The 23111-nt window shown below is 34.8% G+C and overlaps 1 protein-coding gene across 1 annotated transcript; it reads right to left on the reverse strand.

Annotated features, from left to right (window-relative positions):
- Nucleotides 1-19641: 19641 nt before the first annotated feature.
- Nucleotides 19642-22360, reverse strand: LOC129882755 (low affinity inorganic phosphate transporter 1-like). Its single transcript, XM_055957193.1, has 2 exons — nucleotides 22327-22360; nucleotides 19642-21518 (listed from the first exon to the last, which is right to left on the reverse strand). The coding sequence occupies exon 2, from the start codon at nucleotides 21487-21489 to the stop codon at nucleotides 19897-19899; it is 1593 nt and encodes a 530-aa protein (XP_055813168.1). The 5' UTR covers nucleotides 21490-21518; nucleotides 22327-22360; the 3' UTR covers nucleotides 19642-19896.
- Between the last annotated feature and the right edge of the window lie 751 nt (nucleotides 22361-23111).

Consider the following 23111-nt stretch of genomic DNA (forward strand, 5'->3'; position numbering starts at 1 on the left):
CGATTTACTCACTAGAATAGCGGTACAACAAATTATGGTGACTGCGAACTACTTGATGGTTGTATATCACACGAGTTTTAGTAAGTGCAGAAAGAAGAGGAAGAAGATGTTATTTCAGAAATTTCGTATATAATATTTTGAGGATTAACAGATATATATAGACTATTTGCACCTTTTAAGAAAAGGCACCTGTTGGTAATTAAAATTTAAAGGAAATTTGGTCCAAAAAGATTACCAATCAATCATATCAATTGACCGAATCTGAATCTGAATCCGAAGCCATAGACGTAGCCATAGCCTTAGCCGTAGCCGAAGCCGAAGCCGAAGCCGAGCCGAGCCGAGACGAGACGAGCCGAGCGATGACGAAGACGGCGCGAGGGGAGACCCTCTTCTTGACCCTTGAGCAACATGCAGAAGTGCTTCTACTTTTAAGTCTAAGACTTTTCCTTTCCACCACCTATGTGGGACCAAAGCTTATTTAATAAAGCAAGAGAGAATAAATCATTTTTCTCTCCACTTCTTTTTCCCTCAATTTCCCATTCAAACTATCAATTAAACCCAACAATTAGTTTGTCCACTAGAATGGCCTCATTGATTATCGCCATTTTTATTTCGATTGGAAGAAGGGAAATTCCTTTGGTTGGAATGTGAGGTATTGGTATTTCAATTGGATATCTAGTTGGTGGATGTGGAAGGTTTAGCAATAAAGTTCTCCATAATTGGCACTACAATCTAGGATGACCGACGAGTCAAATGAGCTTCAAAGTCAATAAACCTATCATAAAGTTCTTGAAAGGTTATAGATATTTCACGATCACAAAGTGAAAAGGCAATGCTATCATACCTGAAAGGAAGTCCATGTACAATATAACATCTCGAAAATTTCTATGCTAAGACTCGAACCATTCTTTTTCTGGCATATAGGATAGAACTCAGTGATTTTTAATTGTATATATGAGTTAATATCAATTCCTAAGTATTTTAAGAGTATTAGATGTATTTTAAGGTCATAAGGGATCTCTAACACCAAGCCGATTCCAAAGAAATTTTATCAGCTAAGTTTCCGAATGAGTTCTTATAAGGGTCAACTTTAAATGACTATATATCTTAAAATATAATGATTTGGGTAGCCCATAATATATCAAATTAAAGGTCTTTGATTCTTCTTTCCAACGCCACTAAGATTGCATTTTTCTGAGTTTGGAGTCAAAAGTTATGCTTCGTTGACCATAGAGGTCCGCGACAAGTCCACGTCGCGGACCTGCAGCGAACTTTCACAATTTTTTCAGATTTTGTTTTTTTGTTGAATAGAAAGGTGCACGACACTTTCGTATCGCGGACCTTTCGCGTACTTGTCCAGTTTTCCAGATTTTGTAGGGACATTTTGGAAAAATTATTTAATATCTATATATACAAACTTTGACGCGTTTTGGGTCATTTATTTTCACTCTTTCACCTCCAAAGAACCCTAATCTTCATCCTCCTCTCTCTCAAATCATCCCCTCCAATTTTTCTATCAAACTCAAAGGATTCAAGGCTCCTCATTGAAGACCAAGAATCAAGTTTTCTTAAAGTTTCACTCTAAGGTATGTGGGTTTTCATCCATGGGTTCTTCTACCCATGGAGCCCAAATATTTTCTCAACTTGATGTTTCAAATTTCAAATGGTGAATTCTTATGGAATTTTACATGATGATTGAAAATGCATATATTTTGGTATATTTGAAGCTTTTTGTGTTTAAATTGATATATTGACTCTCATTCATGAAATAATTGTTTTTTGTTAGGGATCCTATATGAAGGCTTGAAAGGTAGTTTTAAAGTATATATGGTGGGTTGTTTTAAGATTTTTGATTCGATGCATTTATATCACTCTCATGCATACAAGTATTCTTTAAATGTATTTGAAGGTCTTTATGAATCGAACCACCTAGTCTTCCTATGTATTCATGAAGTTGAATTGAAAGTTTATGAGCAAATGCCTATGTTTAAGGGAGTCTTGTGAAATGATTGAATGATGATGAAAGAGATTTTAGCCAACGAAAGGATTCAATGTGAAAGGACAATTCTCATATATTTGCATCAAATGAAATATTTTAATGAGCTATTCCACCGATGATGATTTGATGTCGAAAGTTATACAATGCTTATATTATTATGATATTTAAATGTTATTCTGTGGGATTGACCTAGCACCGAATATAGCATGTAGATGGGGACTCGACCTAAGGGGTCCTTAAGTAAAGTCTCATGTTACATTAACTATGCGCCAACATAGGATCCCTTGTAGGCTATTTAGGCTAATGGATCCACAATTAGCTAATAAAGTTAAAGACAAAGAACGTTAAAGTTGACGGAGTCCTACCTGGCAAGTAGACTCCCCGTGCCAACGTAGGGGGTTATGTTGGATTCCATGTAATAGCTTTCATGGTCTTAAATGTCGGTTAAGGTCACTTCCCCACAAAATGAATGTTTTAATGTTTCTTATGATGATGTTTAATGTATGCACTCATTATGCACATTGCTTGTTCATGTTCCTCTTATGTTCTTCATTTCGTAGCATACTCACATACTTAGTACATTCAAAGTACTAACGCATACTTTTGCCTACATGATATCACCATGTAGGAACCGACGTCGCTCCTCGACCTCCTCCACGTGGCTAGCTCGAATTAGTTTGAAGATTTCTTGTGGTGAGTTCCCATGTTCCGGGAATAAACTCTTTTATATTCTAAGCTCATGTTTTGTAAAACATTAAAACTTTTATGAAGACATTTCTTAACACTTATTTTGATGGTGAGTTAGGGACATGTCTTAGCCCCCGCCAAGTCTATTAGTAGAGGTATGTTGGGACATAAATGGAAAATATTTTGAAGTTGTTAAGGACTATTGTTTCACGATATTTCCCTTAGTCCCGGTTCCCTTTTTATTTATTTACTTTTCCGCTTGTTATCGTATGCCATTACCAATGAAATGCTTAATGAATACTAAGAGGCTTGGGTGAGGCATCTCCGGGTGTCTCATTCGCCGTGTCACGTCTAGGCCCTAGGCTCGGGTCGTGACATACAACATGAAGAAAAACTTCATTAGCGGAGATGTGAACACCAACTGAAGCAAGATTGGTGCAAATCTCTTTGATTTTCTGCAAATACACAGTAATAGAGAGATTTTCCTTTTGAATCGTATTCAAGTCTTCTCTCAAACTCATTATGCGAGCATGTGATGGCTTCTCATAAGTGGTGGCAAGGTTTTGCCAAAGCACATAGAAACTTTTATCAGCAGTAACAAGTGGTATAATTTTTGGTGAAATGGTGCGACCATGACACTTCTAATGGGATGGTGTTGTCATTTATAGACAGAGATAGTTATAGTTGATGATTTTTCATTTATAAACTAAAGGAAATCATAGGCAGTAAACAGTATTTCCCATTGATATTGCTCAGATTGGTAGTTGTGATGATGAGTTTCAGGTGGGCTTGGGCGGCGGTGACGACGTTGATGGAGATAAGTTGGTCATTATTATTCAAGGAGATGAAGTTGTTAGATGATATCATGGAGTAGTTTTGTTTGTTGAGGTTGCGAGGGAATCAAAGTTGTTATTAGAAGGAGCCATGACTGCTAAGAAAAATAAATTACTGCCCAAAAATCTTTTTGGCTATAAAGCGGAATAACACTGATACCATAAAGTAGTTTACTGAAGAGATAAGTTGTTAATTTTATTAATAATGAATGGGGTATTTATACAAGATGGTGGATATATAAGGATTAGGAAGGAAATCAACACCATCAATCAAAATGAATGTGGATCTTTAAAGTTATGAATAAGCTAAGAATATGAAAAATAAATTTGTAAATAAGGAATGAAAATAATATGCAATCAATCTAAGCTATATCTCTAATATAGTTGAAATATATAAATTGAATAATAATAACACTTAATTTAATCCTATAATTGAGGTATGAAGAGGGTCGAATATATGCAAACCTTATGAAGTAAGAATATAAACAATATAATTTTTTAATGAGAAAATATAATATAAAGTTAATAAATAAAATTTGACGCTGAATTTGATAAGTTAATATAATAATATTTAAATAGTGTTGACTTGTTGCAGTGCTTGAAATTTAAGAAGACATCAAAAAAACAAATTTGATCTTTTTGTTAATAGACAACTATATATTTTGTATCCGTTTGAGACACTTTAAAATATTCAATATTAAGAAAATAAAAATATTGTAAGGGAAATGAAAAAGGTAAATGCATGAATAATAATATAAATATATGTTAATTATTAGAATATAAATGAGCAAAAAAAATAGGAGCCACATAATAAAAAATACTATAATTATTTAAAAAATATTCGATTTCTCAATCACTTCAACGATTCACACATTAAATAAGGTAAAATTTTATTATATTTTCTATCTCAAAATTTCTTTTCAAATTTAATAATAGATGAGATTTTTTTTAACAATCTATATAAAATACATCTTTGAAAAAAGCGGCTAAAAAAGTTGGGTCAAAAACAAAAGTAGTTTGTTCCCCCTTTCATTCAATCCAGGATGGACCATCATTTTCTACTCTCTCTTCTGAGCTGCGAAAAGTTTCACAAGGAGAATCGAATCAGCTCGAGGTTGAATCTTCATTATCCTATAATCTGTAAGCTTGCTTTTCCTTGATATGATCAATAATGAAGTTTTAGCATCCATGTTTATTAGAGACTTTTGAGAGGAACATCATTACATCAAAGTTGACTTAATAGTAAAAATATACTCATACTTGTGCCTGCACCAAGTGCTTCAATCTTCTTTAGCTAGCTTTGAACAGTTATCATAATTTTCTAGATGAAAATGGAATCACTGCATCCAGTTATGGAGTACATATGACACAAAACATAGTAAATAAAACATTTGGAACTCTTATTGCTGCAATTACACAGATACCTGAAACTATCTCTATACTAAAAGCTTGAACTAAAAAAGTTGTAGTAGTACTACTATAAACAACATATGCCTTTAAAAGACCATATTGTGAATGTTAGACTAACAAGAAGGAAGAGTAAATTTCTCACAAAAGAGTCTTTGTTTCATCATCGTTATTTTAACTGCTGCTCTTTTGGCAGAGTCAAGACAAAATGACTGGGGATATGAAGGTTTTGAATATGCTAGATTCGGCAAAAACACAGTTGGTATGGAATTTTTCACTGATGCCTACAATCTCTTCTGCATAGCTCTAGTCACTAAGTTTCTTGGACGCATTTACTACGTACCATGTCGATGGCTCTTCAAAACGTGGTGTTATAATTCAAGTTTTGATGTATCAACAAACTATGAGACCTGATTGGCGGATCTAATCCCATGATCATTGTGTGTCACATACAAATGGGAGGCAGCTGTAAAAGCTGCCACTACCTGCCATGTTTGGTGGGCAAATTAGAAGAGACTATAAACCATGGGACCTGATAGAACCTGGTGTTATAATTCAAGTTTTGATGTATCAACAAACTATGAGACCTGATTGGCGGATCTAATCCCATGATCATTGCGTGTCACATACAAATGGGAGGCAGCTGTAAAAGCTACCACTACCTGCCGTGTTTGGTGGGCAAATTAGAAGAGACTATAAACCATGGGACCTGATAGGGGGGACCTGGTCGACCTGGTCCAACTTGTAAAAGCTGCCACCACCTGTTGTGGTTGGAAGGCAACAGTTGAAGGACAGAGACATCCAGCCAATCAGAAGGTACTAGGTTGTTTCATCCATATGCTAAATACTATTTTTAGAACATGAAAAAAATTAGTTCCACAAATCACATTTACAAGGTAAAAGGAAAAAGGAGTGTGTTCTCAAAAGAAAGAATACTTCCTCAAAGCAGCAGAGGACCTATTTGAGCTACTATTGAAGAATAGGTTTTTGGTTGTTGCTTTGTTGTAATGTTGTGTCTTATGTTCTAACATTGTAAGATCAGTTATTATGCTATAAAGGAATATTGATCATCTTTCCTTTTATCAGTTTTGCATCGAGTTCATAGCTAGAGTTAGCTTTGAAAGGTGTGTTTGAAGTCTATATCAACTAGAGGTAGTTGGTATAGTGGGCAATAGAGTTATTGCTTAGTTTCTGAGTCATAGCTAGAGTTAGCTTGATCGGAGTATTCAAAGTCTATGTCAACTAGAGTTAGTTGAGATAGTGCGCAATAGAGGTATTGCTTAGGTTCAAAGTCTTGTAATAGAGGTATTGCAAGTCAAGGGGTGGAAAGGGTTAGTATCTAGTTACAATAGGTTGTAATAGATTACTTTGCTCTTGCATCTCAGTGAAGAATGGTTGGTAAAATTCTGTTGGACAGGTCGTGGTTTTTTCTCTCTTGAGCAAGGAGGTTTTCCACGTAAACATTGTATGCCATTTTACCTTCTGTACTTATCTTTAACATTCTGTTAACTGATTGTGTCAAGGGATTTGGTCCCCTAACTCGTGTGGTAGATTCATACAAGCCAACAATTGGTATCAGAGCATATTCTTTTTAAAAGGTTAACACATAGAAAAGATTGATCCTCATGGATGCTCTACCAAATCATAAAAAAAATGTTGATATGGACTATTTCACCAAAAGGTCTCAAAGAATTATAAGAAGGAATGGTAAATTTCAAAGAAGAGGGAACTCAAGCAAGCATGCAAGGAGAAATGATACTTGCTACAAGTATGAGAAATCTGGAGAAATGTCCACTCCACAAGAAGGATTACAAGGACTACATCAAAAACAATCCAGAGAAAGCCTATAAAAGGAACAATGTTCCTAAAAAGAACAAGAAGAAAGAAGTTGAGGACACTTCATTGTCGGTTGTTGAAGATGAGTCTTTAACTTTTGACTCATCATTTTCTTTCATGGCTGCCTCAGTTACTGAAGATGAAGAAGAGATAAATTTTCTTGATGTTATGAACAATCTCAAAGATTATTCTATGAAGGAGTTGCGAGCCTTAGCTAGTGTTTTAATTTATGCTTACTATGAGCTCATTGAAGAAAAAAAGTTCTTAACTAATGCTCTTGCTGAGTTTGAAGTTGAAAATCCTTCTCTAACAAATAAAATCTTTGAGCTTGAAGGAAACTTTTGTCCTTGTCTGCTGAAAGTGAGAATTTGAATGAAAAGCTGAAAGATTACTCTCACAATAGTTCAAAGGGAAAGGGAGAAAGTGGTAGGTTGCAGTTTGAATTTGAAGAAAAGCTAAAACAGTCCAAAGAAAAGCTTATTGCCTCTCTTGAAAGAAACAGGGAACTGGAGAGGGACCTGATCAAGATTAAAGTTGATCTTGAAAAGTCAGTTTGTTGGATAGCCTCGTCAAAGACCTCAACACATCTAGCCAATATGAGATCCAACACTAGAGAAGGTCTTTTTTGTTGAAAGATTTGTGCACCCTATAATCCTCATAGTAAGTATGTGTCAAATCTTGACAATTGGTTGTACACTCATTGTGGCATAAATGGTTATTATAAAAATGCACGTCCTGCTAAAATTTCTACCGATGAAAAGTTTTGGAAGCATGCTGAGACAACAGGGAACTCAAAGGGACATGGTCCCAAGTCTATAAAGACCAGGCTACCATTTTGGGAAAAAAGTCTTATTCATCCATTATCTTATTTTTGGAAATCCAAACTTGTTTGGGTTTTTAAGTCTAACAAGTGATTTTGCAGGTAGGGTAGAGAGAGAGAAGACAGTCTAATGGGTAAAAAATAATAATATTGATAGTGGCTGCTAAGCTAATGACAGAAAAGATGGAAAATCCTCTCACTCAAAGCTTTCAAAAAGGGAAGTACTTCTTTTTATGATGTCATCTTGATAGAAAAGAAGTTCAATAATGTGCATGTGGACCTGGTTGCTGGTTTGTCAAAGATGAAATTCACAGTTTCAAGGGAACTATTACTACTTTTCTGTTCCTCAGAAAGTTGATCAACAAGATGATGATGTTGAAATGTATCATAAGAGACTTGGACATGCAATTCCATCTCTTCTTAGCAAGATGATGATGAAGATTTTCGTATAGGTTCTGCCTTGATAAAATTCTTAAATTACAAAGTGTATGGTGCACGTGCCCAAAGAAATCAAGTTCATTCTTCTTTCAATCTAAGGAAGTAGTTGGTACATCCAAGCCACTCTATCCTTTTTATATGGATCTGTGTGGGCCAATAAAGATTCTTAGTTGAGAAGAGGCGAGAGACCGGGTAGAGATATGGTTCCTCCTGAAGCTGATCTTCAAATAGATGAAAGTGAAAATGCACCTACAGAAGAAACAAGTTCATTAGTTCTCGAAAGGAACAAAGTGTGGCACCTGATCCACAAGCCCATTGACAGAACTATCATAGGGACCAGGTTGGGTTGGTGTACAAAAAAAACTTGATGCGCATGGTGAAATCACAAGGAACAAATCTAAGCTGATGGTTCAACGATACAATCATAAAGAAGGAATTGATTGTGATGAGATCTTTGCTCCGATTACAAGGATGAAAGCAATAAGAATTCTCAATGGGATTCAAATGAATGTGAAAAGTATCTTTCTTAATAGGTACTTGAAGGAGGAATCGTATGTCAATCAGCCCCCTAGTTTTGAAAAAATATTGATTAACCAAATCATGTGCTAAAACTAGACACTAGGGACCTGGTCATCTCACTTGAAAACTGCTATAAGAAGTCTGAGATACTTACGGGGACCTGGTCGTATTTTGTCCATCTGGTGATTTTTTTTAACTATGCTTATGCAAATTTTACAGGGTACCTGGTTGATAGAAAGCACATCAGGAATGCCTCATTTTTTGGGTTTCCTCCATGATGTTCTGTGGCACAAAGAAGAAAAAATTAGTAGCTCATTTCATAGTTGAGTCAGAACATGTAGCAGACGCATCATGTTGTGCTTAGCTCCTATGGATCAAGCAACAACTTAAGAATTTTGGGAAAATTACCAATACTTTCAACTTTTATGTGACAACACTAGTACATTGAATTGACCAAGAATGTAGTGCATCATAAGAGAACCAAGCACAATGATGTGAGACATCATTTTTGAGGGACAATGTAGAGAAGGAAAATATTTGCATGAATTCTTGCAAAACTAAAAACCAAGTAGTAGACCTATTCACAAATCTTTAAACAGGGATCAATGCAAGAAAAATAGTCTGAAATTGGGGATAATCAACTTGAATTGACTCACTCTAGTTGATGCTATCAACCCTCTCATTGGCTTTGATTAGGGAACATGTATCCTTGTTAGTAATGTGTATCTTTTGGTCTAAATTCAGTATTATACCTTTTGTAGGTATACACACATGATGGACTAGCTAAGGAAGAAAAGCTGATGGGGCAGACTCAAGGCAAGTATCCTTCAAACAAGTTCAAGAGAGGGACCAGGTCCTTCCTCAAAGGTTAGTATCAAACTTATTGCTGTTTAAAATGCCATTGAGAACTGTTCAAAAATGCCATGTGCCTTTTTCCACCTATGTAATTTGTTGTCACATATCTTAGAATGTCTCAAGCATTTTCTTTTAATTCATCCCTTGAAAACAAGAATCCATATCTTTTCAAAACCTTAATTTTTGGCTTTTCAGTCATGTTGTCTCTTTCCCTTCGCTTCTCCTAATACAACATTTATTCCTTATAGGTCCCATCAGTTCTTGATTTGGCTGTCTCTGACTCTCTCTTAGAGGCAGATCACTAGTCTTAACCTGGTCTCATTCCTACATGTGCAATTTAACATATATTTAAGGGTGACCTATCAAAAAAATGAAGGAGAAATAGATCAAGGTTATTTATTGAACAAGATCTTTACCCATTACAAGATAAAATTTGGCAAAGAAATTGTATGGATAGTGAAGCAATCATTCTTATTAACCACTCTTATTGAATGTGAGTGTGTTAAGAGAAAAATAGGTAACAAAGAAAAGACCCAAGTGTCAAGACTGTGGAACAACAATAGAAGCTGAAGGTTGATCTGAAGAAGATGACTGCTGCAATGGCAAGGCATGGGGTTAAAATTCCTAATTTGAAAATCACCTTACCGAAAGACCTGACTTAGGGACCAAGTTGTGATGAGACTTTTTAGAATAAAAATATTGATTTGAAGGCACAAGTTCATGCCTTAACTGCTAAAAATAAGAGTCTTACTGTGAAATGGAAGACCTAACCAACAATTGATATATGCTTATGCTGCTGAAAAAGAGTGCATGATGATGGTTCTCCATTCTTTTCTTCCTTGTCCTCCCTCTTCCTAATCTTTTTACTTTATTTGATTCCTACCCTAAATGTATTTATTTGCTGTCTACGTGGCTATAACTGATCAGTTCCCTTATGCATTTTTGTTAATGCAATGCTTTTGATGCTATGATGATGAACTATGAATGAAACTTTGCCTTTTTGTCTACTATTCTTCTTTTCTTGATATTGGCTAGTTCATTCATGTTAGTGTTGCCCAGTGGCCATGAATTTATCGAGAGTGCATATTATTTTACTTGATTTTCTGTTCTAACTTTTTTATGATGCCTAAAAGGGTAAAAAATATTAATGACAGGTAGCCAGTTCGGATCAAGGGATCTGGTTCATATGGAAGGGGGAAGATAATGTCGATAAGGGAAATAGTTTGTTATCATCAAAAAGGGAAAAATATTGTATTGGGTTTTGATGATTTAACAAACTATCGTTCAACAAAATGATGCAAGGAGGGACATGGGAGACAAGAAATGTATACTGATAGGGGGAAGTTATGTGTTCATGTTAATTGCGAAGCTATGTGATAGGGGGACCATCTTACCTGTTTGCAGAAACATAAGCACAAGTCTACATGGTTTGTCATCATCAAAATGGGAGAAAATGTTACAATTCAAGTTTTGATGCATCAACAAACCATGGGACCGGATTGGCAGACCTGGTTTCATTATCAGTGTGTGTCACATACCAAATGGGAGACAGCTATAAAAGCTGCCACCACCTTCTCTGATTGGTGGGAAAATCAGAAGAGACTACTAACCATGAGACCTGATCGGGGGACCTGGTCGACCTGGTCCAGCTGTAAAAGCTGCCACCACCTGCTGTGGTTGGTGGGCAGCAGTTGAAGGATAGAGACATTTAGCCAATCAGAAAGTACTAGGTTGTTTCATACATATGCTAACTACTATCTTTAGAACATGAAACAAATCAGTTCCACACATCACATTTACAAGGCAAAAGGAAAAAATAGTGTGTGCTCAAAAGAAAGAATACTTCCTCAAAGCAGCAGGGGACCTGATCGAGCTACTATTGAAGAATAGTTTTTAGGCTGTTGCTTTGTTGTAATGTTGTGTCTTATGTTCAACATTGTAAGATCAGTTACTATGCTATAAAGGAATATTAATCATCTTTCCTTGTATCAGGTTTGCATCGAGTTCATAGTTAGAGTTAGCTTTGAAAAGTGTGTTTGAAGTCTATGTCAACTAGAGGTAGTTGGTATAGTGGGAAATAGAGTTATTGCTTAGTTTCGGAGTCATGGCTAGAGTTAGCTTAATCGGAGTATTCAAAATCTATGTCAACTAGAGTTAGTTGGGATAGTGCGCAATAGAGGTATTGCGTAGGTTCAAAGTCTTGTAATAGAGGTATTGCAAGCCACGGGGTGGAGAGGGTTAGTATCTAGTTACAATAGGTTGTAATAGATTATTTTGCTCTTGCATCTCAGTGAAGAATGGTTGGTAAAATTCTGTTGGACAGGTCGTGGTTTTTCCTCCCTTGAGCAAGGAGGTTTTCCACATAAACATTGTGTGTCATTTTACCTTCTGCACTTAATTTGAGCATTTTGTTAACTGATTGTGTCAAGGGACCTGGTCCCCTGACTCGTGTGGTAGATTCGTACAAGCCAACAATTGATATCAGAACAACTTCTTTCTAAAAGGTTAACACCTAGAAAGGTTAACATATTTACCACCGAGCAACAAATACGTGAAACTAACTAATATCAATAGCCCCATAATGGTATACAGAAATATGCCAAAGGAATTTCAAGCTATGGATTACGGTAAATGTGGGTAATTAAATACATCTAATTATAATATCCGACTTTATAACTACTTCTGCTGCCATTATCTACAAGGGAACTACAAGAAGGAAAAAGAACTAGCTATCAAAAGCAAGATTGTATCATGAGCATTAGGGCTGTAGAGGGCAAACCGATAAACCGCATCAAATCGACAAATCGAATCAAATCGGAAAAAAAACCCGACTAGTGATTTGGTTTGACTTGGCTTGGTGTTTGGAAAAAAAACCCGACCATTATAGGGTTGGTTTGATTTTAACTAAAAAAAGTCAAACCAAACTCAAACCGACCTGATTATAGATATACTACTTTTAAATTATGTTATACATAAAAATATTTATTAAAATATAATTTATAAATATTTTTTAAAAATTTTTCATAATTTTTGTTTTCTTTCTTACATTTAGATTTGGACTTGAGAAGCCCATCTAAATAATATACAAAAAAAGTTCATCTTATAAAGTTATATTGTAAAGTTAAAACTTCAAATAATGTTCTGCCTCCATCTTATATGTTGATATTTTGTACTAGAACTCTTTTTAAGAAGCACTGCTCTGTGTTTATTATTAGATACTATGAAAAACCCGATAAACCCGAAAAAACCCGAGAAAAATTGATATCGAAAAACCCGACTTTTATTGGTTTGGTTTGGTTTATAGATTTAATAACCCGACACAAATAATTTGGTTTGATTTGTAAAAAATCCAAACCAACCCGGTTCATGTACACCCGACCATCACCACAATTCATTATCTGAACCTAACGAAAGAAGCAAATATATGTTGCTATTAAAAGTAAAACTGTAGCGTGACACACAGGATTTGTTAAGCACACATGATATTTATAAGCCAAAAGTTTATCTAATATTCTATAGAAACTCAAAAGTCATGTTGGTGAGATATGTCTTCTGAATTTATGGTCATCCATTGGCCGTTACAAAGGAGTGAAATGACATAGACATGGAATAGGAACTTAATTCCCCAAAACTAATAAATTTAAATGTGCAATTAGTGCAATTATTGATTCTAGTACCAAGGAATTAAAGGTACATCCACGGTGCCTGAGTTTCGTCATAGCTAATTCATTGAATAATATAATTAGGGTCCTTTTGTCTTCTTGATAATAATAAATTGAATAATATAATTAAGGGTCTTTTTGTCTTCCTAACAATAATTAATAGCTTGATAATAAATTGAATAAGAGTATAATTAGGAGTATTTTTGTCCTCTACATTATAATAACTTGATGATAAATTGAATAATATAATTAGGGGTCTTTAATTCACCGTACTTAAATATTTTATAATATATTTTGATTTAAATCGTAATTCAACTTTTAATTTTGAGCTTCCTACTTTTAATAATACTAGTTTAGTGTACGTGCTTTGCATGTCTATACCGCATTAATATATATAATGAACAAATCATTACATGCAACATATATCATTGAATACACAACTTTTAATGATTACGTAAATATTACTAAACAATATATTTGAGTTATAAAATAAATACCATAAAAAAATTTAAGTTCCTGAAAATGATCAAAAATTGTTCCGATTTAGTACCTAAATAAAGGGTAGATGAAAATGAAATCTCTATTGAATTCATAAGCCAAAAAGAAAATGTTACATTAGTTTAATGCATAATGATAATTTGAAGTTGAGTAATTAAGTGGTTAAAATTTAATAACAAAAAAAGACTCCTTTAACATAAAATGAGTGCTTCAATATTTTCTAACATGAGTTTGGCGTTTAATTAAAAAGGCTCCTAAATATAAAAAGAGCACTTCAGTGTAGTGTAGGGGTGTATATGATCGGGTTGATTCAGGTTTTTTAAATACCAAATTAAATTATTTGTATTGAGTTTTTAAATTCATAAATCAAACCAAATAAATTAAATTTGGACTTTTTAACATTGATTTTTTCAAAAAAAATTTCGAATTTCTCGGGTTTTCAGATTTTGGGGGGTTTTCAGTAGAGTATTCATACCTATATATAATTAACTTGTGCTTCAAATATTATTTTTAGCCCTACCAAAATATAACTATCTAAGGTGTTTCTTAAGAAAATAATACAAAATATGAGATGAATGATCACACTAAAATATTCAATAAAAAATGATAAGAAATTGTAAAATAAATATTGCAAATTAATATATTATAATGAAAATGATCATAATTTAAAAGTACTAAATCATGCTAAAATAAGTCTATAAGTATTAATTACATGATTAACTATTAAAGAAAAACTAAAATTAGGTTATATATTTTAATTGTCTAAACCAATGTAAACCAAATAACAAATATTCAACATTATTGTCATTGTTAGTGTTAAATATTTTTTTTTAGCATTAGTATTAATTTGATTTTGAATATTTGAGCTTTATTAGAGTCAGTAATATCTATTAACTATAATCTTCATTGAACCACTCAAAATTCTAAGTTTCAAACTTGAAATAATACGTTAAAAGATACTTAAATATGATGGAAAAGTATAAGAAATATTTATAAATTATATCAAAGTAAATAATTTTATGTATAAAATAAAATTTTAAAAAATTTATATATAATGTCGGGTTAGTTTGGTCTCGGGTTGACTTATTTAAATTTAGACCAAACCAATCTAAGAGCCCATTTGGATTAGCTTATAAGCTATTTTCAGTTTTTTTGAGTGTTTGACTAGCCAACTTAGATTCATTTTATGCTTAAAATAAGTTCCAAAAAATAATTGGGTTTGTTTGACTTAGATTATCTAAACTGAAGCCAAAAAAATAAGTTGAGTTACCCCAGCCTTTTTTTTAGCTTAAAATAAGCAGTTTTCAACTTATAAGTAGCTTAAAAAAAGCTTATCCAAACAGGCGGTAAGTATAATCAGATTTTTTCTTCCAATACCAAATCACTAATCGATTTTTTTTCGATTTATGATTTAATTTAATTTTCAGTTCGATTTTTTACACCCCTACTTCAGTGTAAAAAAACATAGTAATGCATAAGGTAATAAAAATAAGACTCATTTTTCAAAATGGTTCATAATAACAAAATATGATTATTTTGTTTTGGCTAAATTATCATATTTTGTTTTGGCTAAATTAAGCAAATAGATTAGCTTTGTAAAACTTAGCTTCACCCTTGGCTTCCTTATTGTTTGATTATGTTGGTACAAAAATATAATGACCCGTTAGATAATTTTGAGAACGAGTCCTCCTCCTTTCATAGAAGACCCTTTTTGTAAATTTAAGTTGAAAATTTTGGACCTTTCGATAACTTCGGTTAATTAGTTGAAGAATAATTTTAGAGAATTAATTTAATTGGTGGGCTAAAGTGTTAATTTATTTAATACCCTATACCATTTTTCTAATATTTGTTAAAATAGGTTAGTAGGGTTTGTAAATTTTAATACATAATTAGTTTGAGAAATGAAATAAAAAAGGAGAACAGCGACGAACGCATAAGCACTGAAACTGGAAAAAAAATACGGAGGAAGAAAAAAAAGAAAGGGAAAAAGAAAAATAGAGGAGAAGAGAAAAATAGGGATTTTCATTCCAAAGCGTCAAGGTAATTATTCTCATCCTTTCCATTAAATTTTTATGTGATTATGAACATATTTTTAGGGTATATTGGTGGAGAAACAACGCTGAAATAAGAAAATATGACCCTAGGTTTTTTTCACATAAAATCTTGATTTGAGGGTCGAATAACAATCCGTTTTAGCTTAAATTTGACATGTGAGTTTATTTTATCATGAGTGAACATAATCGGAATTTATTTTTCAGATTTGACTTCAATGACTCGAGATGACTTTTTGACCCAATTTTTGATTCGAAAGTAAATATAGCAATATGGGTGTCATTGGATTCATATTTTTATGAAGATTATGTATTTGAACAGATTTTGATCATTCGGAAGCGTTACGAAAGACTCAGGTTTTAAAGTGATTATTCAATTTAATTGAAGTTTAACCTTAGTTTTGAAATTCAGAAAATATGAGAATTGACATGTTAAGTGGCATCAAGATTAGGAACGTGTTTATAGATTTGCTTAATTTTTTGGGTCTAGGCTAGACATATGGTAATAAGGGTGTTGTTAGTTTTGAAATCTTATTGTGATTATTTATTTGACTAGATTACGTTGATTTGGAGGCTCAACGAAAAGGGAAGGCTCAAGTCCCGGAGTGATTGCTTGATTAATTAAGACAAGTAAATTTCTAAACCTCAGTTTAAGCTTGTAAATGCTTGTATTTCTGTGTTATGTGTATTAGGGAGTAATGAGAATTGGACTGGTTATTGATTGTATGATTGACCTTAAAATGGAGATGAGGGGTATAAAATGGTGATTCAATGACATGTATTGATGGAATTGATATGTCGTGATTATGGATTTATTTTGAACATGTAAAATGACTATGTTGATGTGAGATAGGAAAAATTATTGTTTTTGTCATGTTATTATCGTGAATTATATGAACATGAATTGATTGCATTGGTTCTGACATACTATGCTGAGACTGAAAATGATATGAAACAAAGGGGTCAGGCCACACGCTCCGTGGCAAGTATTGCGAAACAAAAGGGGTCGGGCCACACACTCCGTGGTAGGATATATATATTGAGGGGATGGGCCACTCGCTCCGTGGCAGGATATATATATTGAGGGGATGGACCACTCGCTCCGTGGCAGGTTACATGGATAGAAATGTCCCTCATGGGTTCCGGACTGTAATTCAGCGGATGTGTACCGATAGGACAGACATGCATCATCTCATTGCATTGCATCATATTTTGTTGATATTTATGAATTCGTGTTTACCACTTATTGCTCTGTATATGCTGAACTTGACTTGATATGATTCATTGATGAGACTATTGATGAGTATTTGTGGACTGTATTACTGTTATTATTGTACAAGTGTAGAGTTGAGATGGTTTTATGCAGGTTGTAGTTAAGGATGTTCGGTTGGGAGGACAGGAGTACTTGTATCTATTGAGCTTTGCTTAGTTTTAGTTGTCCACTTGCTGAGTACCGTGTTGTTTGGTACTCACACTTTGCTTCTACACTTGTGTAGGTTGTAAGCCCGACCTTCTTGATCTCCTACTGTTTTCTACCACATCCAAGACTATTATTTCGAGTGTTAAGGTAACTGTTACATCCATTTAGCGGACACCTCTTACTCTTTTATTATGTTTTAGTCCTATTCTAGAGACAAAAACATTGTGACTGTATTTTCTTTTGTACTTTTTTTTATCCCCCATTTTGGAGGATTTATAGTGTTTCCACACTTCTCCTCCAATGTGACTCGAACTCAGGACCTACCGGTCGTGGGTGGAGGTGCTTAACCAACTAAGCAACCCTCACTTCGATAATGTATTAGTGACTTGTACACGTGACAAGCAGTCTTGGGGGATTTTGAGATTATTTATTTGTCTTTGAATAAGTTAAACCTCATTTTATCTCAATTACTTCCGCATTTACTTTCCATTGAGTTTTAGGCTGACTTGTCTCTGTGGGTTGAGATAAGTGCCATCATATCCGAATTCGAGTCATGACAAAAATGGTATCAGAGCCCCAAGTTCATAGGTCTCACGTGTATACAAGCCGAGTCTAAGTAGAGACTTGAGGATCGGTACGGAGACGTCTGTACTTATCTTCGAGAGGCTATGAGGACTTTTAGGAAATTTTTCCTTTGTTTTTTCACTTCATATTATTCGTGTTGTGTTGGAACTGAATTTTCGCGTGTCCCTTTTGATAGATGGATAGGACTAGAACAACGACTAGAGGTAGAGGAAGGGAGGCACTCCCTGAGGTTGATGTTGGGACCTTAACTAGGGGTAGAGATAGAGGACAAGCTAAAGTCCATGGTCGGGGTGTGGCGGCAGGCAGAGGTCATGCCCGAGGAGCGACACCAACTAGAGGTCATGCTAGAGAGACTTCTCCTGATCCATAGATTGATGCTAGAGAGGAACAAGTCCCTCCAGAGCTTGCTACTGCACTATTGCTTCAGGCCACTTTGATGCGAGTATTGGATGCGCTCGAAGGATTTAATCAGAGTGTGAGGGCGAATGGTACACCCGAGGGTTCTTAGACTAGAGCAAGGGCTCAGACCCTAGGGCAACATCAAATTTCAGTTGTTCAGGATTCGGTGGGCCAGCCACCTGCGGGCTCTAGAGCAAATGAGGATAGAGTACAGGTAGGGGAGCCCAGAGTGCACCTGAAGTCATGTTGACTGACGACGAGCAACACCGATATGAGAGGTTTCAAAAAATGGACCCATCACAGTTTCAGGGTGGGAAGACTGAGGATGCATACGAGTTCTTGACCATGTTCGTTATTTTTCTAATGACGTATCACTACGCAAAACTAAGCATTAGAGAGACGGCTTGACCTTGATTATACTTTGGCAAAGATTGATTGAGCTTTGGTCAATTAGGCTCGGGCTTGACTCACTTAATTCGATGGCAGTCCTAGTTCGCAGGTTTGAATGGTTGTTACATGTAGTTTTATAGTGTTTCATATTATATTGGTTGTATTATATTATTTTGATGAATACAATATTTAGATAGATTGTGTTGTTGTTACGTCATTACCTAATGTTACAAAAGGTATAAACTAACAATATTATAACGAACAGTAGAAAAGGGAATAAAGTTATTATAAAATTAATAATTAAATTAAAAAAAATAAAATAGAAGAAAGAAGAAAGATAACTATTTGCAACAAATTTTAAGTAAATGAAAAATAAATCAACCATAAATAAAATTTGAAGAAACAAGAATATTTTATTGATAAAACAATATGGGTAAAATTCTGTTCCTTCCTTGATTCTTCTCTCATAAGATTTCTCCACGATTCGAGGGCATTTAGTGGCGTATTTCTCAAACTAAAAGATTTAGATTTGATCTCTTTATTAATATTCCATGAATTTGCAGAATATTCAAGATAACTTTTTCAAGGGAATATAATACTTTTTATATAGGCATGAGTTAGGGTTTAGGATAAAGTAGACTCCAAGAAAAAAAAGGACAGCCCGGTGCACTAAAGCTCCCGCTATGCGCGGGATCCGGGGAAGGACCTGACCACAAGGGTCTATTGTACGCAGCCTTACCTTGTATTTCTGACATAGGCTATTTCCAAGGTTTGAACCCGTGACCTCCTGGTCACATGAAAACCCTAACTGAAATAGGACTCGCCTTGTAGAGTCATACAAAATTTTGATGTCTACGATAACAATGTAAAATAACAATGAAAATTAACATTGTGGTAACAAGTTGTTAAAAAGCAAGTGTAGATGCGTATTGTGATTTTCACCACGAATTCCTGATAGATGATGTTTAATTTGGTATATTTGGATTAGATTAATTTATTTTAATGGACATGCTTCAGGATGGGGTAATAGTAATTTATTGAGTTTCTGCTGACTGTTTGACAGAATGCAGAAATATTATAGTGTAGGGAAGTAATCAAGAAAAGTTACAAAGGGAATAGTTTTTTCATTATACTTAAAAATCTGTAAGCATCACATCAAACTTGAGCTAATAGTAAAAACATACTCATAATTGTTTAGCTCTGAACAGTTGTCATAATTATCCAGATGGAGGTGGAGTCATATACTAATATCAGAAGCTTATACACTGCATCCAATAATATGACACAAAACATACAACATATGGAACTCTAGTTGCTACAGAATCTCAGATACCTGAAACATAGAATCTCTACACTAATAGCTTGAACTAAAGAAAATATAGTACTACTGGAAACAACAGAGGTCTTATCATCCTCGCTAGAAACTTTGCAGAATATATAAAGGAAAGAAATGAAAACTAGCAACTAATTTTACACAGGAACTATCCTGTTATCGGATTAATGATCCTCCACTTCTGCTCCTTCCTCAGCTGAGTCTTCGTTTTCCCTTGACATCTCTTCGAGTGACTTCCCCTTGGATTCTGGAACCAAGAAAGTGAAAAATGCTCCCAGAAGGTTGACCACGCCAAGGACAATGAGTGAATTCCTCACCCCAATTCCAGCAGGATACCCTGCATCAGCCTTGGCCTTGTCTTCTGGCTGAGCCAAATACAAGAATCCAAATGCACCCACCATTGCCCCTAACTTTCCACTTGCAGCTGATATTCCATGGCAAGTCGACCTCAATCTAGCAGGGAAAATCTCAGCAGGCACGACAAATGTAGTGGCGTTGGGTCCAAAGTTGGCAAAGAAGAAGGTCAGTGAATAGAGGACCACAAACCCGATATGGTGGCCAGGGAGAGTCCAGTGGTGGTAAGGAATGGCCAGAGCAAACATGAACACTGTCATCATTGTGAAGCCAATCAATTGAATGGTAAACCTGCCAATCCTGTCAATGAGAAACACTGTAAACCAGTAGCCAGGCACGGTACTGCAGAGAGCGATAAGAGTTTGGGCCCGTGCAATTTTGTAAACCTCTTCAATTGCATTCATAGTCTTGGCAGCAGGAATCCATCCAATGGCACTGAAAATGTCCTTTTGGAACAAGTTTTGGCTGTAGTATGCAATGTCAAGAAGAAACCATGTGCTGGTTGTGCCAAGCAAGTGAAGTCCATGTCGACTAAGAAATTGTTTCGTGAACAAACCAAATTCATTGCCGGACTTTACAGAAGAAACTGCATGCTCTTTTTGCTCTGCCTCAATGTCAACCTGCATAACCTTTTCCATATCTGCAGTGGCCTGCTTAACATTTTTGGCTACAAGAGCAGTGTAACGAGCAGTTTCAGGCATCTTCATCCTCCAGTAGTAAGTGAGGAGGGCAGGAATTGACCCAACCATCAATATAATCCTCCAAACGTAATCTGCTTGAGGAACCGTTGAACCAAGCGCATCCTCTTCATAGGCTGGTGCCTTGAAACAAGCCTGGAATGCAGCAGAGATAATGATGGCAAAAATACCACCTGCCAGGATCCCAAATCCTTGCATAGCGAAAACAGCAGCAATGAAGGCACCCCTCGTCTTTTTGTTAGCATATTCAGACATAATAGTTGCAGAAAGAGGGTAATCGCCACCAATTCCAAAACCAAGCCAGAAGCGAAAGAAGCAGAGGGTGGTCAAGACAGTCTTAGGCTCCCTACCGAAAGAAAGGCCAGAAGCAATGGAACATATACACATGAGCATAAGGGTCATGCCATAGACTTTCTTCCTGCCCATTTTGTCACCAAGCCAGCCAAAGAAGAGTTGGCCAGCAAGGGTACCACAGAAGGCGACACCATTGACAGCAGCGGAGACATTGGGAGGTAGTGAACCAGGCTTTGAAGAGCCATCGACATGGTAGTAAATGCGTCCAAGCAACTTAGTGACTAGAGATATGCAGAAGAGATCGTAGGCATCAGTGAAAAATCCCATTCCAGCTATTATGATTGCTGTGAAGTGATACCATTGTGTTTTTGCCGAATCAAGTGCATTCAAAACCTTCATATCCCCAGCCATTTTCTTCTTTTCCTTAACTCACCTCTTATCTGTAAATCAAAACAATATTCAACATGTAAGGCGCTAGCTAATCCAATTTTTAATCAAGACACTGGTGGAACTTGTAGACGGTCTCTGCCAAAAGAGCAGCATTACCAATTCAAAACAGCAAACACTTATTGTAACCCAAACCCAAAAAGAAAAGGAATAGCTTACTCTAATTAACGGGGCAATCAATATGAACCAGAAAACAAAAGGTGAAATGCAAGATCATGCATATATTTTGCCAAGAAATTCAATAGGATCTGGCACAAAATTGTTGCAAACAAAAAATCCTTTTAAGTGTCAAAATTAGCTCATGAAAATATATATATATATATATATATATATATATATATATATGACACTCCCAATAAACCAACGACTCACTCTTCTTAAACAACCTATATCGCATGCTCGCTTAATTAGTCATCAAATGATGTTTTTCCTGTATTCCTCCTAATTATAAGAGCAAAACTATTAAGTAGTCACCTAACCACACCATTAGTTAATTTTGGAATGCAGCATATCCCCCGCGCCACCAAAATCACAAAATTACCCAGCCTCCTCACCACCCTTCACGTCCAAAAATAAAACAATCGATGTGATTCCCAAACAAAATTTTAATTCAGTACGTATATCCTAGATGAAAATTATACTAATTAATAAGAAATCAAACTATATATAATGAAGAATCATGGCACGTTTATAATCAAAGTTGCAAGATATCGCCATTCTTCATTCTCTTGCATGCAAATAAAACAAATCTTTACAGACTCTAAGGCATATAGATATATAAAAGAAAGCATAAAAACACACCTGCTGATAGATGGGAGAAAGAGAAGAGAAAAAGGGTTTAGGATGGGTTGAAGAGATATGTAGGAGTAGTATTTATATTAAAACACCTGAGAATCTTCACTAGTATATTCCTTCCCACTCTTTTAGGAGTCTTATTTTTGTTTCCTCCTAAATATAGGAAAACCATTACATTATTCACATATTCTCCGTACAGGAATACGTAAAAATAGTAAAATAATGAAATGTCCAAAAAATGTTTTTTGTAAATACAAAATCCTACGTATACCCCTTTAAAACTTCACTAATTTAAAAAATGTCATGGTATCCCTTAACTATGCATATTTATAGGTCGCCCAACTGGATAAATACCTATTTTACCCTCTAAATTATCAACCTTTGTCGAGTTTTACTTTTTAAAATATTATGATATATTTTTTTTCTTTTTATTCTGTAGTATGGACTTAACTATTGAATAAATAAATCTTATTTATTTCGTAAAAAGTGAAAAATATATATTTTCAAGCATATATGTGGTGTAATAATAAAATACTTGAACATCTTTTGCAATCATATATAATGTACATTGTAGAATGTACCTCTATTTTAAATAATTCTTTGGTTTGTATTACATGCATTGAATAAATGTTTTAATTAAGAAATAAATAAATCTCTTTCATCTCAATTGTGTTGAAATTTTTTGAGTTTTTATTGTTATTAATTACTGATATGAACATTATTCAAATTAATATTATATTATGCTCAATTATTTTACTATTACACCTTTATATATGCTTGAGTTTTTCTTC

Source organism: Solanum dulcamara, chromosome 3, assembly GCF_947179165.1.
Source record: "Solanum dulcamara chromosome 3, daSolDulc1.2, whole genome shotgun sequence".
Lineage (NCBI taxonomy): Eukaryota > Viridiplantae > Streptophyta > Magnoliopsida > Solanales > Solanaceae > Solanum > Solanum dulcamara.